General features: G+C 42.9%; 1 protein-coding gene across 5 annotated transcripts in view; it reads left to right on the forward strand.

Moving 5' to 3' along the window:
* The window catches only part of LOC119953880 (cell adhesion molecule 1-like), a 427,713-nt gene that overhangs the window by 368,679 nt on the left and 40,432 nt on the right, over nucleotides 1-18,602 (forward strand). For 3 of the 5 annotated variants that reach the window (XM_038778495.1, XM_038778497.1, XM_038778496.1), the window contains one exon: nucleotides 5,598-5,669. The exons of the other annotated variants lie outside the window; for them this stretch is intronic. In XM_038778495.1, coding sequence (XP_038634423.1) covers nucleotides 5,598-5,669 — 72 coding nt within the window. The remainder of the gene's footprint in view (nucleotides 1-5,597; nucleotides 5,670-18,602) is intronic. 5 annotated transcript variants of the gene reach the window in all.

An 18,602-nucleotide genomic window follows, 5' to 3' on the forward strand; every position in this document is an offset into this window, starting at 1 on the left:
CCTATTACTGGTTCACTTTGCACAAATGAAATTCACTGTATCTCATAGATACGTTCCAATATCAATAAAAAACGAATGGCCAAAGAAATTTTACTCCCAAAGTACAGTCGACTGTAGAAATTGAAGAATTCATTTTGCTCCAAAAGCAGCTGGCAGCTGTAGAATTGGTAATTGGGAACATTCCTTCTGATCTGATCTCTGACTGAAATAGGAAACCGTGCACATTTTAAATGTAAGAGGACCAATCTAATGGGATGCAGTCTGGCAGTAATGTTTCAATGGGTCTCTCAAAGAAATGATATGGCGATTGAGCTGGAACAGACTGCATGGAATAATATAGTTCATTCCAACTCGTTCTGTTTTTCAGATGAGTCTTCCTTCATCTTGTAGTCACTGTATTATAACTGAGTAATGGTCCATTGGTAATTTAAGAAGTCTATATTCTATCGGTTTCTCATTCCAACTGAATTCAGTTCTACCTTTTTGCCCAAACGAAATCATAATCATAACAGGTTAAAATGTGAGTCCTTCGTAGTAGTTGCAATGAATTATGCCCCTTTCACTGATTGTCAGTGAGTGTCCAGTCATCATGTAACTGATGTTGTCACGGTAAAATTGAGCCGGCTCCTCCTGCCATTAATTTCAGCAGGAAGTGTAGCGTTTAAATGGGGCTCATGCTGTTTCAGAATGAGCCTGTGTCATTCATGGCTGGCTGGTGAAATGCTTGCAAACCATTTCAGGCCAGCTCTCCATTTCCCACTAAAACGTGGCCTTGGCAATTCTGCTAGTCGCACAGTGGACCCACGAATGTGTTAACGTTGAATCCCAGGCAGCGCTAGAGACTGCACGAGCTCGGTTTATTTTTTTTCGTACTTGATGAACTCCTGGGAGTGACGGCCCCTCAGGAACCCTCCACTCCCCACACGGTGACTGTGTGGTTTTAACCTCTCTCTTTGATTACTCTTGCATGATGGATGCTCAAAGCTAATTTAACTTAGTGCATGTCTGATAAAACCAATAATTTATACGGTTTAGTCCTAAGAGACAGTTTGCAAAACAGGCAATTTCAGCCTGTGAATCAGATATGAATTGCATTGCCACCTAGACGTCTTTCATAAACTGTAGTCCTCTCTCTCTCCACTCACTTTTGTTTCTGCAGTCCGTCTTGAGCAGTGAGGTGCCATTTAAATCAGCGTTGGTATTCCTTATATGGAAAAAAAAACTTTGTCAGAAAGAATTGCGAACTGCATAGCCTTCTATTTCTACCTTTCTGTTCATTTAACTTTTTTAAACGAGCATCAATGACAGCGCCAGGATTACTGACTAGGGAGTGTTACTAAGCTGGCAATGTGAGCAAGTTGAATTAACATCACGACAGAGATGATCATTAACACAGTAGTGCTCCAACTTGAATTGTGCATGTTAATACCAGCTCACTCATGCTGTTAGGCTCAGTAACTCCAGCATTTCATTCCCCCCCCCCCCCCCCCCCCCCCCCTCAATGCCATCAATGCATGCTGCTCAAACAAATCAGAGTAAAGCTGAGGTAAATTATTCTTTTTAACAATACAATTTTTTACAATGGGGGGGGGCCAGGGAGAAGATGCAGCATGGTTATGTGCAGACCTAAAATAAATCAGACCTGTTGTAATGTCATCTGACATTAAATCCAACCCTCTTGTCCCAATTTGTGTTAAACGTGCCACACTGTTGGTACAATCCATGAACTGATGAAAATGCTAACACTTTATTTGATGCGTTCCAAGGTTCTTTCATCTCTGCTACCTGTGGAATAAAACTTACACACATTCAGAGAGATTCGATTTATTTATTGCTAATTGTTGTCATTATTAAAATTTAATGAAAGTGACATGCGTGAATAATTTTTGCAAAAATTGTCATTTGATGCAAACAAATGTAAATGTAACTTACCTGTTTTTTAAAAAAAATTTAATTCACAGCAAGAGTCAGGCAAAATGTCACCAAGAGCACTTTGTTTAATTAAACTGAGAGCGTTTGCTTTGGATACACATTCAGCACAAGGACATATTAAAGATGCTCATCTTTTCTGTCTTGGGTTTTGCAGCTGTTGTACTATTGTAGATCTGTGTTTCAACTCTTATCATCTGTTTTCATAGCATTAATGGCACATGCAGGAGTTTCAATTTTAACCTGTGAGAAAGCAGCAATGCTTCCATTCATTCTGTGCACATTTCCCATCTCTCTCTGCAAATTGAGTTGCTTTCACATTATGTGCAACACCACAAGCACAGTGTTAATTCTTGTGAAAGTGTTCCTTACACGGAGGAGCCTGACCTATTTATAGGTGCTTTCTATTTCCAAAGGGTAATGCCCAAGAATTATAAATGTTCTGCTTATATAAAAGGGGTATTAATATTTTATGGAAACAGTGGTCAGCGGGAGGAGGACAGTGGTTTGCATAATTGGTTCACTGCCAGATAAGACTGATTGGATGCATCAGGCATCTTCGATTCAGAGAAATGTCAGTCGTTGTCAGAAAGAAATTCAAATTTGCAGCATGAGCAAACCATAACCCCTTCACGAGTTTCCTTCTCCGTCCATGAAACTCCTGCTGTGCGGCCATTCCCACTTTCATTTTTAATTTGAAGACGTTTTGGGTCGATTTCATGTTTTATTTTCCCCTGTTAGATAAAACAACCACTCCCCCTCACAACCACCCCCCTCTGCAACAAACCCCAATCCCCCCCCCCTCCACAACAAACCCCAATCCCCCTCCCCCCCCCCTCCGCAACAAACCCCAATCCCCCCCCCCTCCGCAACAAACCCCAATCATATGTGTAGCAGTGTTTACTGGTCCAGGTGATGGCTTTTTCAAGAAACGTCTTATGACCATCCTACTGTGATGTGGTAATGTACTACCAATGTACCATGAGTTATTTCAGTAACGTGGTGCTTTATGCTGGTAGCAGAGGACATGTGCCAATACCCTGGATGTCTGTGGGCGATTTGTGAAGATGGTGTAGGAACTTCACAGCAAGTGCTGGGCAAAAATGCAAACAAATTTAGAACGACTTTATTTAATACTGTGCAATTGAAACTGGAATACTCGTGTTTAGCTAGACGTGGATGGTGGAATAGTGATAATACCACGGGGCGTGCAATCTAGCAGCCTGCACTATTTCAAACTCCTTCATGGCAGCTGGGAGAATTCAAATTCAATTAATTAATGATCTGGAATAAAAAGCTAGACTCAGCAAATATGATGAAACTCCCCGATTGTCTTCAAAAATCCAACCGGTTCACTGATATTCTTCAGGGGAGGAAACCTGTCATCCTTATCAGGTCTGGCCTACTTATGACTCCAGACCCATATCAAAGTGGTTGAAATGAGGTTGCAAGCCAGTCCGTGGTAGGCGACTAGCCACAGCCGGCAGAGATCAATTATGAATGGGCAGTAGATTCTGGCCATACCAGCGACGCTCACATCCCAGTACATAGATGGATTTCCAGCATTGATTAACAACAATGAATGTTCCCCAGAAAACCATGAGGTTTCAGAAAAATAACATTAATGCCTTCCATGATTGCCTTTTGATATCTTCTATTGTTTGTCCATTAAATATCCCCCTGATATGCGGTGGGTCACCAGTATTACCGTAAAAGTTATTGATTAAGTGGTAAATGACGAAGTCCTTCTGCTCCACATCTTCCACCTTGATGGAACAGTCCAATTTCCACCCGACATCATTCCATGATGGCACTGCTAAACTTGAGATCTCCAGTGGGGGAAAGCAAAATTATTTCCTGCCCTTCCTGAATCTTGGGCAGCAAAGCTATTGAATGCCCTGTCGAATTGCCTTCCTGTCTAATGGAGGTCACACAATTGAAACCTTATTTATCATTCATTCATAGGATGTGGACATAGTTGGCTAGGCCAGGATTTATTGCTCATCCATCATTGCCCTTGAGGGGATGGTGGTGAGCTGCCTCTTTGAACTGCTGTCCATGTGCTGTAGGTACACCCACAATGCTGTTAGAAACATTTTGGGCCCAATATAATGGAAACATTTTCTGAATGTCATTTCAGGCGGGTTTGGCTGGGAGTTTCTCCCCGGCTCTGTCAGTGAGTTCCCCACCACTATCCAACCACACTTTGTCAATTATGTGGCCCTGGGGAGTTACCCTCAAGGCTCGCCCACATTTAGAATTATTTTCATCACTGGGAAGCTGAACCCGCTGGCCAGGCCAGCTCCTCAGATGTTAGGCCAGCATTTTGAAATGATGCCCCGATCTCCAAGTGAGTTTGAGGATCCCCATACACCTCACCCACGGGAAATGTCAATGTCAGTTCCCACAAACATGGGCATTACCCCAACCACCCACCCCCCCAAAGTGAGCCCACCCCTCACCCAGGCCTTCTCACACACCCTTTGGGCCCTCCTCGTTCAGGACACACCCTGCACCCCCCCCCCTCCCCCACCAAACCACTGGAGACCCCTGACCACCCAGGGGTCTCCAATGGCCTGCGAGACCCCCCAGGTGCCGTGATGTGTGCACCCATACTAATCGAGGCCCAGGTGACATCTCACTTTGGAATTGGTTAGATCGCGGGAGGCAGTTAGTTTGGGCCTCCATCTCGCTAATACGGTGGAGATTGCCCTTAATTGGCTCAGATTAGCTTTGCCCTGCATCTAGGCGGGTTCAGGATCCCACCAACGGGAGAGGGCCGGTTAGATCGCAAATCACTCGACACCCAGCATGTTCCTGAATTTGGGCCTCTCCTGCGATCTCCCGCGGCCTTCACACGGATCCTCGCCAGCCCCTTGTAAATTGTGGCCTGGGGGAACTTGTTTATTGAAATTGTTGAATGGGCATCAAAACATTAAAACATTAACGTGTTCCCACCTGGAGTTTTGCTTAGTGTAATCTTTGAGGTAATGCCCGTTTAAAAATACTTCTGCATTCACTTGCTGACAGTTTGACCAAGAATATATTGTGGGGAAAATTGAGCTACTTTTATATTTAAAAAAAAAGCAATGTCCAGAATTATGTTTTCAGAAGCTGTTGTAGCTAGACCGGTTAATGCGGCCTTCCATCACTATTCTTTTTGCATTCTTTCCGTCTCTGAGGAACCAAATTCATCTCCCATCTAATAACGTTGCAACTCACTGAGGTGTTCGGCTACATTGAATTGTTCACTCAATAACGATTTTGATGTCAAGCCTATACTTTGGCGGAGAGCATCTTAAATCCGATGACATTAACAATGCACAGTAATTATTTCAATACCTGGGGAAAAGTTGTGAAGAAGGCGAGGAAGCACATTAAGCAGCCACCTGGGATTTATTTATCTGCAAGTTACGATTGCTTTCGTTTCTTCAGTGTTAGAGATGGAGCTTACGGCATTTCCGTTCTACATTACAGTTTCTGACATGGTTGGGAGTGTTTGAGGGAGGGGGTGAGGGAACCCCACTGGAAAAAGCCATCACACGAGCCAAATAAATTAGTATGTTATTTATTTACAATTTTTTTTTTCTTTTTTTTGTGATTTCATGTGAAAGATGTTGTGTATTTCATTTGTGTTTTTATTCATTTTTTTCCTTTTTACCATCTAGATGTACCCACTACTATCCCACCTCCCACTACAACCACCACTACTACCACAACCATCCCCACCATCACCAAAGGTACAGTACCCACATACCATCTTGCTTGTTGCCCTCAATGCTACTCTCTTTTTTTTTGTACATTGGAATATCAGCAGCAGTTTGTGAGAATCTTAAGCCGAACCCACCGACAGAGCTTCAGGGTGCAAATTGAAATGTCACCTCGCAGGAATGAATTTCCTGACAGTACGCCTGTTCATTTTGTGTTGACAAGATTGAGAATTTGCGACTGCTGCATGCTTGTGCTTTCAGAGGAAGGTTACCCAATCCTCTGGAAAATGCCTTACGATTCAGGATCACTTTAAAAAAAAAAAAAAAATCTCTTTGCGTCTATCACCCTCTCTGCTCTGCTCAACATATTCTTTTTTGTTGTTGACCCATTGTGTTGCTGTTGGTTGTCTAGTTTGAATGCTGGTGTTCCTGACAGAAACAGGTTTCCAACAGCCTCTTGATAAAACGTCACAGCATCCGACCTCAACCCAAAGATTTAACCTTGAAGCTCATCCAGTTTCAATTTTTTTTCACGCCAAGTGTTGGATTCAGTTGTATGAGAAGAATGGCAATTGCCAACTGCTTTTTAAAAAATGTTGGGAAGGATGACTACCTGAATAAAAATATGCCTTTCCAACATTTTTCTCTTTGGACAAGATGAAAGGCAAGAAGCCTAAAATGTAACAGGCACAATGCGTAATAATTCATTCCAATGCATCGCATGCATGGTAAATAAAATTCTTATTTAGTCTAGATGTTGGGAGGCTATTTCCCTTGACTGGGTTGTTCAGATTTATGGTCCCAGAATATGGGGTCTCGCCCACTTAGAACTGAGCTGAGGAGAAATTACTTCAGGGTTTGGAATTTTCTACGCTGGGAGCTGTGGATGCAAAGATGTTGAATAGGTTCAAGACTGAGATTGAAAGATTTTTGAGTAAGACGGGAATTATGCGATAGTGTGGTTGATAGGAGTTCAGGTTGAAGACCAGCTATGATCTCATTGAATGGTAGAATGAGCTCCCAAGGGCCAAATGGCCGGCTCTTGCACCTATTTCTTGGGTTCTACAAAGGTTTCCAAAGCACCTGCCCCTACAAACCTCTCACAAAATTAGTTGATGATCGATTCACCTAACCTAAATAATCCTGAGAGAAAGGGGACAGTTTAACTCTATGGCCAGGATTCTCCCTAAATTGGCGGGATGGCCCGTACCAGCGCCAAAGAGCGGCGTGAACCACTCTGGCACGGGCCGCCCAGAAGTTGTGGAATCCTCCGCACTTCCGGGGGCTAGGCCGGCACTGGGGGGGGGGGGGGGGGGGGGTTGGTGCCGCGCCGAAGGGCCTCCGCCGGCCGGCGCTTGTTCGCGTGTGCGCAGAACCGGCAGCATGTTCTGGCGCATGCACAGAACTGCAGTGTGTTTCCTGCGCATGAGCAGGGGGTTTCTTCTCCGCGCCGGCCATCGCGGAGCCTTACAGAAGGCCGGCGCGGAGGGAAAGAGTGCCCCCCGCGGCACAGACCTGCCCACAGATCGGTGGGCCCCGATCGTGGGCCAGGCCACCGTGGGGGCCGGACCCCCCCCCCCCCCCGAGGACCCTGATAACCACTCTCCAAGCCAGGTCCTGCCGGTATGGACCATGTCTAATCCACGCCAGCGGGACTGGCCGAAAACCGGCAGCCGCGCGGCCTGGGGTATTGCTGGGGGCGGGGGGTTGCTGCCAACTGCCTCCGACCGGCAGGTCGCGATCCCCGCCCCCACCCAAAAACCGGCAGCGGAGAATTTGGCGGCCGGCGTCGGAGCGGCGGGGTGGGATCCCCCCCCCCCCCCCCCCCCCCCCCCGGTGATTCTCCAACCCGGCCGGGGGTCGGAGAATCCCGCCCTGTATATTTTAGTACATGATAGAGTTGTCAGAACCGGGAATATGCATCAGACAGTCTAAATTAAGTGACATTTTAAATTGATTCCATAATTCACAAATGGTCCCTTGACATAGCCAAGCAGTGAACCTGATCATTGGACGTTGCCCATTAAGAATAAAATCATCCCTTAGGAAAATTACATTCTGTTAAAAGTGAAAGGATTACTGTGGTACCATAAAGTGTAATGGAGTGGTATTGTTCTCCCAGCTCCATGCTGCATTGCTGCCTCAAAACACTCTCCCAGCTGTTCTTATATGGAAGTGGTTCATGGGACTGTTTGCACTTGTTTACAGCGAGAGATGCCAATTTGTCTGAATTGAGAACCGAGGCAGATTCTCATAATTAAATTATTCAATACAGGCAAGAGATTGCATTGTGTTCCTCAAGCTGGAATGCTATGATTTCATAAACAGTGTACAAGGAATGAGTTTGTCCCGTATACAGAATATTATAGTAAGAAGTCTTACAACGCCAGGTTAAAGTCCAACAGGTTTGTTTCAAATCACTAGCTTTCGGAGCACTGCTCCTTCCTCAGGTGAGCACCTTCGTTCACCTGAGGAATGAGATCGCGCTCCGAAAGCTAGTGATTTAAAACAAACCTGTTGGACTTTAACCTGGTGTTGTAAGACTTCTTGCTGTGCTCACCCCAATCCACCGCCAGCATCTCCACATCAGAATATTATAGAGCAGCTAGTCTCACTTCTTGAGAAGTGATGTATGCTGTACTTTCATTGTTCTGTAAATCAAATGCCATCAAAATTCCAACTCGTGAAACCCACCATCTGCCCAAATCTGGCCAGATAATGCTCCAAGATGAAGGTAAACTTGTGTTCCATGCTGTATTCTTGTAATCTGGTGGATGCCTAGTCTACCCGCTCACTGATAACGATAAAATATCAGCAACAGAATCTGAAGAAAGCATTCTGTGTCTGGTGGCCTGCCCTCTTAAGACATGAGATCAAACCACCGTAAACAACCGAGAAACTGGAAAATAGCTCACGGGACTAAAATAAAGGAACTGACCAGCTAACCTGCAGTTTCCCTTTGAGAACAGTTTGATTTCCTTTTTTCAAATAATCCCTAAAGTGGAAGGCGCAAAGATTTCTGGAAGGGTGGGTTGGAATGCTCCATACAGTAACACATAATTAATCTGATCCCTTCGAACATTTTTGGTTTAAATGATTTGGGGACTTTTCTTTAACAAGTGACAAATCTCTAAACGAGTTTCTTTTATTGGGAGAACATTTAGATCAGTCTGTGCACCTATATATAAACTAGGTTGAAAGCAATTGTGTTAAAGGCTATCTGATGTCCTTGATGAATTTGCGTTAGGGAACTATTGAAAAAGGGACCGTGCTCTAAGCACCTGTACTGAGCAATTACAGAAACTATTAAGTATATAGATTAAATCTTTGTCCATTTACCCATTGACAGACATCCATCATGTCTGCGGTGTCCCAATTACTCTTACTTACCAGCAGTTGGTAAAGTTATTTAAAGTATGTATTCAGTAATTATTTCTAAAGTAACCTTTATGGCAGACTGCCTCTCAAATAACTTAGAAGGAGGCCATTTGGCCCATTCTGTCTGTACTGGCTCTTTGAAAGAGAAACCCAGTGAGACCCAGTTCCCTGCTCTTTCCTTATCAACTTTCACCTCCGGTGCTCCTGCTGATCACTGATGTCAGCTGACCAATCTACAGGACCAAAGTGGTGACTATCGGCAAAGGGTGGGGCAAGGAAGCTTGGGGTGCTTGGGTTGAGGAGTGCGTGAAGGATAAATGGATAAGTTTAAATTTAAAATTGCCGGATACCTTCCTGAGACTTGGGAGACTAACATTTTATCCAGGGTCATCAGAAACGCCCTTGCTTTTTTCTACTAGTGTGTTTTGCACTTTCTTCCCAGTAAATCTCTCTGGGCCTCACTGTCCCCATAGCAACCAAGCCAAAAAGGCTTATTGTCCTGATTAGTATGTTTGGAGACAACACAAAGGTTGGTGGAATGGCGGATAGCAATGAGGACTGTCAGAGGATACAGCAGGATTTAGATTGTTTGGAGACTTGGGCGGAGAGATGGCAGATGGAGTTTAATCTGGACTAATGTGAGGTAATGCATTTTGGAAGGTCTAATGCAGGTAGGGAATATACAGTGAATGGTAGAACCCTCAAGAGTATTGACAATCAGAGAGATCTAGGTGTACAGGTCCACAGGTCACTGAAAGTGACAACACAGGTGGAGAAGGTAGTCAAGAAGGCATACAGCATGCTTGCCTTCATTGGCTAGGGCATTGAGTATAAAAATTGGCAAAGTCATGTTGCAGCTGTATAGAACCTTAGTTAGGCCACACTTGAAGTATAGTGTTCAATTCTGGTCGCCACACTGCAGAAGGATGTGGAGGCTTTGGAGAGGGTACAGAGGAGATTTACCGGGATGTTACCTGGTATGGAGGGCATTAGCTATGAGGAGAGGTTGAATAAACTTGGTTTGTTCTCACTGGAACGACAGAGGTTGAAGACCTGATAGAGGTCTACAAAATTACGAGGGGCATAGACAGAGTGGATCATCAGAGGCTTTTTCCGAAGGTAGAGATGCCAATTACTGGGGGGGGGGGGGGCGCATAGGTTTAAAGTGCAAGGGGCAAGGTTTAGAGGAGATGTACAAGGCAAGTTTTTTACACTGAGGGTAGTGGGTGCCTGGAACTCACTGCCGGAGGAGGTGATGGAAGCAGGGACGATAGTGACGTTTAAGGGGCGTCTTGACAAATACTTGAATAGGATGGGAATAGAGGGATATGGACCCCAGAAGTGCAGAAGATTTTAGTTTAGACGGGCAGCATGGTTGACGCAGGCTTGGAGGGCCGAAGGGCCTGTTCCTGTGCTGTACTTTTCTTTGTTCTTTGGCCAGGAGTTGCTGCAGGACATTTGAACACCGTCACTACTCCAGGGAGGCTGGAAGATTCACCTAGCTCCAAATATTTTAACATCCCTTCCGTTGCGGCATAATTTCCCTCAAGTTATTTTCTTCCAAAGTTACCTTCTCAGGCTGTGAAACATTCTAAGTGCTCTCACAGAGCCATGGGACTTTCGTATAAGTTATTTGTTTTGCATAGCTTTTGCTACTTCCCTACCATGGTGCTGAACTCAGCTTGCTTCAATTTCCTCTGCTGTTGAAGCAGCCAAACAACCCTTTTTCTGAATTTGTTTCTGTTTGTTTATTCCAAGTTCAGCATTCATTGTGCATTTATCTCGAGCGTGTTACACGTACAAGGAGTATAAGTTCATGATGTTTTGGAATTGTCTGTTTAATTTGAGGTGAAATAATGGAGTAGCGAAAGTGTTCAAATATCCTGCAGCAAATCCTGCTCAACAATAAGCCTTTTTGGCTTGGTTGCTATGGGGACAGTGAGGCCCAGATAGATTCACTGGGAAGAAGGTGCAAAACACGCTTGGAAAAAGGCAAGGGCATCTGTGGGTAAAATGTTAGTCTCCAAGTCTCGGGAAGGTACTAGGAATTTCAGGTTTTGTAAACGTTGATCCTTAAAGCTGTCTGTTAAATTTCAAGATAGAACTGAGTTGGGGGACTAAAGGATAGCTACTTGGCACATCTACCTGAATGCAATGGCCATGGAGATGGTGCTTGAGCAGGGAAGAGTCCATACCAAGCCATTCTAGCATTGGGGTACAGGATTTTCCCAAAGGTACCCTTGAACATCACAAGCAGGTCAGTCAGTCTGCAAGATTCTGCAAGAGGGAGGAGGCAGCCAGTTTCTATTGTTCTCCACAGAGAATGGGGGTGGGAGGTCACACTCAGATTGTGCTGATCACGTTTGCAAGGATTTGAAGGAAGCTGGAAAAATCACCTCGCTTTTGCTAGAGAGACGAATTCCTCATCTCGAAAGTCAATTTGGTGATTAGAAGTTACATTCCTGGAAGAGGCCAAAGGAAGCAAGCCATTGGGAGCTAAGAATATATTTGCCTGATTCTTGGAGAATGAAATATCTGTTTAAGGCACAAAGTAAAGTATAACTGTGAAGGGGTTTTTGCGCATTTTAAAAAATTAAATGGGGAATTTTTCATGTAGTTTAAAGTATAGATTGATTACTGAGTAGTGTTTAGATAATGTTGCTTTTGGTTTGTTTATAACAGTAAAAGTCTTAAAACTTCAAGTCTTGCTGTATGATCCTTTCAGTTAGTCACTGGGAATTAAGGTATCTTAATAGTCATCAGTCAATGAGGATTGTGCATGTAAATCTAAGGTTGTACGTTTAGAGCACAGCATATTTTCAGCTTCAGAGAAAGGATAGAATTATTTTATAACCTTTTTTTGTCATGGTATTCACATTTCCACCCTTAGCCAGTGTAGGCGAAGAGATATTGCAGTGCAGTACGATATCAAGCCAGCCATCCTGAGAATATCAACCATTGAAATGCTCTTTTTCATTCCCTGTGGAGTAACGAGATTTTTTTTTAAAAGTGATACCCTGTTCAGTGAAAGAGTAAGCTGTTTGCATGGCAGTCGTAATTACCTCCTGAAGCTCTGATAGCCTGCTACTGATTGAATGCTGAGATCTTCCAATAAATCCTTATTGCCATTGGACCGAAATACTACATTTGAAAATGAATAGTTTTTCCCGGAGAAAAAAAAAAGATCCTCTTGGTATTTGGCATTTTCTCCTCTGATGTCACCAAGACCAATTGCGACCAGAAGATCGATTTGAATTAACACCTTGATTTGCTTCTTCAAGCAATAGATATTCATGATAATCAGTGAGGGCAATTTGTGGAATTGATTTCCTTGCCGTTTCAACACAAACTGCTGTACTCGTCCAATTCTTGGTTGGCCAGCATAAATTCTTTATGTATTTGCTGTGGACAGGCACAGTGCTGTTACATTGCGTTCCTCCTCATTCTTTTATCCTTTAGAAAACCCTGCCTCGTATTTCAAATTCTGACCAGCTTTTCTGTTTCTCTTATTATCATTTACAAGTTCCTGCAGGATATGCATTGACTTATTTGTCCTTGTCACCTACTTCATTATGATCAAGAATGTTGTGACAGGATAATTTTGTGTTTTTGAAGATTGCAGTGATTCATTCGTGTTTTTGAAAATCACACTGTCAAAGCACCCTTCTCCGAGGAGTGCTTATTTTTTTTGTTTTTGCAGCCGCAAAACACTTCTCAATTTTGTTGGCCCAAGATTGGATGGGGTAAAATATACCTTTAAAAAAAAAAACTTTTGTCATAATAAATTGCTTTTGATTTATGGGACATTCATTCAGTGTCCTTGTGTTGAGAATAATAGGATTCAGAATTGTGAGTCTTTTGGTTGGAGCCTTACAAATTCAGCCTGGGCTGCCTCTCGTAGAGTGCTCCATTAATCAGGATCTGCTGAAACCGCTAGTTAAGCAAGCAGTGGTGCCAACAAAATAAAACCTTAACGGTGATACAAATTGATGTGTGAGGGCAGCAGGGCATGGCCACATGCTGGTGCATTGTGTCATAGCGAGGGAACATCAATTCAATTCTGCAGGTCCCAATCTAGGTTTGGTGTGATGGGGAGACATCCAAATGCGAGGTACGTACTTCACAGGAGGCTGAATCTGAGGAAGACTTAGCTTGAGCTGCCATTAAGAACCACGTAGCGGCCACCTCCTACGGCATTGGCAGTGTCCTGGAACCAGACTGCCTACCTACTTGCCTGTCTCCTTGACTATAGTACAAGGGCCTGAGATGAAATGGATAAAATAATTCTGTATGTCTGTAGAATGTGTTTACCTCCATTTTGAAGCAAAGTTGGAAGAATGGTTTTATTCTGTTAGTCTGCCACCATGCTGAAGGCACAGCTCACACTATAAACGTGTTCAAATATGTTTTCGACCACAGCACTGTATGATCAGAGCTTCCAATGAAGGTCATCCAATTAGCTTTCAAAGCATTTGCTCCCATAGTTTGTTTGTTATATGTATTGTATGACTAATGGTCTTTTTGTCAAACTCAAATCTCTAAATTGAATGAAACACTGTATTCTTCCAGCTCTGTTCAAAACAATAACCTTGATCTTTAATCCACATGCTGGTCAAAAAGTTCTCAAACTGTAATCAAAAGAATTACTCCCACAAGCAAGCCGAAAATGTATAAGACAACGCCTATGCGGGCCTCAAGCACTTGGTGTGTACAAGAGCTGATGTTTGCTGATGATGGAGATGCTATTCATTATCCTTGAAAGGGATGGATAAATAGTAAGGCTTCCATTTTATTGACACATTGAGGACAGATGTGATCTATTCTTTCTTAAAAGAAACTCTAAATGCAGCTCATTACTCAATGCTTAAAGGCATGCTAATTAACGATTTTGCAATTAATAATGCTTTACGGTGAGGTTATTAAATGAAATTCCGATTTAAAACTCAAACGCCAATGCAATAATCCTACTCTGGATGCCTCTGATCAAGTGCAGAAAGGCTGCTGCTCTAGTTGGTTACACTTGCGTGTTCTTGCTGTATTCCTGCATGTGTATTTTTGGGTCTATCTCTGTGATGCTGCATGAAACACATTCTAACAAGAGGGGGACACACACATACAAAGCAGATTGTTACAAATCCTGTTCACACCTAGTTAGTAATTGTACTTCAGATTTCAATTTGTGTTTTAATTTTTTTCATTATTAAATTAAGCCAAGCACAAAAATATATTCTCTAAATCTAAGCTGCTTAAAAAAAAGGATTGATATTAACAAGGAAAAATAAATATTTATGATAGATTTTCATGCCGAGGCTATTATAAGTTAGCAATTTAGCCCATTATTTTGATGATTTTGAAATAACCAAATGCTAAATTATGCCAAAATGTTTTTTTTTATTAATTATTTTGCGGGAACCCAAATATTACCTCCTCCACTACATTTAATCGTACTACAGAATGCTTTATGCAAAGTCACCTGCCTTTGAAAACCCCTTGTTCTAATTTACCAAATGATGCATGGAAAGTAATCCCTATTTAATAAATGTTTCTTTTGGCGGAACTTCTAAGATGTTCACTGAATATTTTGCAGCTTCCCCAGATAAATCAGCCCGACGGTTATCCTTTCAAACCTCGAGTAGTTTTTATATTTTAATGCCACTTAAACAGAATGGCAGGTTGTTGCTTCATTGGCAATCTGTTAAGTGACCTTTATTTTAAAAATCCCATCTGTAACAGTGCATGTCAGTGATCTTGAAGGGCTTGCATTAGATTGCAAAATCACCCTGATTAGGTGACACAAGTAGTTGTATTGTCTCGGGAAAGTACGCTCGGACCACAGCCTAAAGCTCTCTTTTCACCGAGTTGCTGTTTGACTCTGACAGCCCGATTTTTAAGAAAAGGAAAACGAGCCTTTATCAGAAGCTTTCACAAATCCAATGGAGTGCCGTATTTGCTAACTGCAGACCTGACCAGGTTCATCAAATTAATGTTCAAAACAGATTTCAAATTTTGTTGGAAAATTATTCAAAATAATAAAAAAAAAATTTAAGAGACTGACTAACGAATCAGATATATTTAAAATACTGAAGCTTGTTCTAGGAAAGAAAATACCAGCATATTAAATAATTCAGTAATTTGTCCAGATCACTGCTTAATCAACTTAACTTTACAGAAGGAAGCACCTTAACTGAATAGTTGGCAGACTTTTGACACTCTTTGGACCATCAAAGAACAGAAGTTTTTTTTGCTCTGACACTTCAGATTTATAGGTTTCACCTAATCTCTAACTCATCTATGGGAGGCCACGATATTTTAAAATTCGGTCACAACTAGAAACTGGAAATCTGGAAGAATTTGGAAGAAAGGAAGAGTAGAGGGTCATGCTTCCCATTGGAAGCATTCACTCCATCCATGTGAGTAAAAGGAAAATTCAGCTAAACTAAAACATGTAGGAATCATTAAATCTTTTGTACTTCCCTAGCTCCAACCCCAACCGCAAAACAGAGGTCCTGGTTTACAGTTCCAAGGGAACCAGGTATAATGGGTAGGATTATCCGGCTGCGCGACCCTCAGATCAGAAATTCCCACCCGAGGTCAATGGACTGGTCCACTGAATTTCCCCGCAGTGGGCAGGAACAGAAAATTTACCCCAATATCTTTCTCAACGCAGTAGCCATTTTTCCTGCATTATCATCTATGTGAGTGTTGGCAGGCTGCTCACACATGGAAGGCGCCATCCATTCCTATTGCACACCCCCCCCTCCCTCCATCATACACACACCACATGCCCTCTCCCCCAAACCTGTAGCACATGAACACCAAGGGAAATTGGAGTCCCCAAGCAGCATTCTGGCTCACATGAGGTTACCCAGCAAAGTCTGGGGTTCTAACCTGCCGGCTCTGCATAGTGCAGTTCCACAGTAGACGTTGCCTTACAATATCTGGAGTGTGAGACTTATCACCGTTGCGAATAAGTACTCCAGATTTTCCACTTGTTGAGTGAATTGTTTCACTGATGCCAGTCAGCTGAAGCCACACAAGCAGCAGTCTAGGCTAAATGTCCTTCCTGCTTTTGGATGTCAATCAGAAGGCGTGCAAGCCTTGATAAAATCCTGGGTTAAAGTCCAACAGGTTTGTTTCGAATCACTAGCTTTCAGAGCACTGCTCCTTCCTCGGGTGAATCTGAGGAAAGGAGCCTGAGGAAAGGCTGAGGAAGGAGCAGTGCCCCGAAGGATAGTGATTTGAAACAAATCTGTTGGGCTTTAACCTGGTGTTGTCAGACTCCTTACTGTGCTCACCCCAGTCCAAGGCCGGCATCTCCACATCATTGATAAAATCCAACATGGGTTTTTCTTTAAAAAGCTGGGTACAGCAGATGGGGAAATCTGAAGCAAATACAGGAAATGACAGCAGCGCTCCACAGCAGGTGGCGAAAGCAGGCAAGGTGATGCTTTCAGTCTGCGCCCTTTCATCAGATCTGGAGCCGCAGGATAACCATCAGGATTGGGAGCAGTAGCTGATATTCCCTATGCCATCCCTAGCCACTTTATATCACCGGTTGAAGGGGCCACACCTGAAGCAGGTTCTCTTTAGAGACGTTCACACCTGCTGAGCATTTCTAGAACCACCTGTGTTTGCTCCTGTTCCAAATTCTTCAGAATCACAGAAGAACACAGTGCAGAAGAGGCCCTTCAGCCCATCGAGTCTGCACTGCCGCATGAAAAACTCATCACTTTCCTATTGCTGTTCTGTAACAGAAAGCAAATGGACGTGTACAGTTCCTGCTGTAAGCATTTTCTGATGCCTTCAAAGCTTAGTGGCTGCCAAACATGGCACTGAGGGCATTTATATTAAAAATACCTTTAGCAAAGTAGTAGGTTTCCTTGGTTTTCAATCTATGTAGATAACAGCAATTTACATTTGCCATAATCTTTCCCCAATCCTTACATATTTTCCTTCTCATTTAAAATGCTTAAATCAGCTCTGAATCAAATACAAATGTCAAAATTAATCTCATCAGTGTCTGATGGTTAAGAAGGATTTCTGCAGTTAATCCTATATAGCCAGTATCTCTGCCAGTTATTGAACTGATTTTGAAAATGTGAGTGCAATAATGGACCCGCACACACCATAATTAGCTTTCACCTTAATGCTTCATTGCTAAAAAATCTCTTATCCCTTCAAAGCTGAGGGCCAATATCTTGGCATACTCAATAAAAGTTATTACAATCTACTAGGTAAAGAATCTACTATTAAATTTATTCACTTTTTGTGCATTGTCATGCATTGCTTTTGGAATATGCAGCATGTGGTCATGTGACATAAAATTTAAGAATAGCTCTCAAAGCAAGATAAATTTTCAGCTAAACGTGGACAGCCATTTCCTATCATCCATTTAAAGCATTTTTTTTAAAGCAATAAACAGAATCCTATCAGAGCAATCAGTTTAGTATCAGCCTCTTTTTCCCCCTCGTTTTTTCCCCCCCGCTGCCAAGGTAGATCATGTTGATCTGTGGAAACAGCATCACTGAGCGATTAACAATTATGCCCCAATTGCCGTTGGTTTGCCATCAGTTTGTTACCCAAAAAAGAATTCCAGTTTTCACCTGAATTGGTTAATTTCATCTCTTCACACTTTTGAAAAGTGATGTGTTTGAAACCACACTGAATATCTGGGCGGCATGGGGGCACAGTGGTTAGCACCGCTGCCTCACAGCTCCAGGGTTCAATTGTGGCCTCGGGTCACTGTCTGTGCGCAATCTGCACGTTCTCCCCGTGTCTGCGTGGGTTTCCTCCGGGTGCTGCAATTTCCTCCCACAGTCCAAAGATGTCCAGGTTAGGCGGATTGGATCAATTGTCCCTTAGTGTCCAAAAGGTTAGGTGGGGTTACTGGGTTAAGGGGGCTTGAATTTAGGTAGGGTGCCCTTTCAGATGGTTGTTGCAGACCTGATGGACCAAATGGCCTCCTCCTGCATTGCAGTGATTCTATGATCTGTATGATTGTAAATTAAATGCCATTTCTGTGCAAAATCACACTGTTTTGGGAGATGCAGGTTTCATTCTGGCCCATTTTGATATTTTATGTCAAACTCATATCTCCCATGAACCTTATTTTCCACTTGGATTTTAACTGTTGAAAACATTAGCTTTTTAGCCTAATATTTCATTAAATTGTTCCTTTTGCATGGGTGTTGTAAATGCAGAGAGAAAAGTCCACTCCAGTAGCAGTATTCTGCAGGACATTGTCATTTTATTTGATCATCCTTCACTTAACCAAACACAACTGAGTAAAACATATTCTATCTTTATTACAATGGAGCAGAACCCTTCTAGATTATTCCAAATCCCCCCCCCCCCCCCCCCCCCCCCCCCCCCCACCCCCGACCCCACCACCTTCCTTTGGAATTGCACAATGGCACAAAATGGTGAATGCGTTTGCCCGAAATTTGTCCACGATCAATGTGGAGGCTTTTTATCGACAACAACAAAAGAAGTGCTTTCAATGCTTCCACTTATCTAGCAAACAGTGCAACGTCAGGCAAAAACATTTTGCTTTATCATATTGTTATATCACCATAGAAGACATCG

The sequence above is a fragment of the Scyliorhinus canicula genome, chromosome 19 (genome assembly GCF_902713615.1).
Source record: "Scyliorhinus canicula chromosome 19, sScyCan1.1, whole genome shotgun sequence".
NCBI classification, from domain to species: Eukaryota; Metazoa; Chordata; class Chondrichthyes; order Carcharhiniformes; family Scyliorhinidae; genus Scyliorhinus; species Scyliorhinus canicula.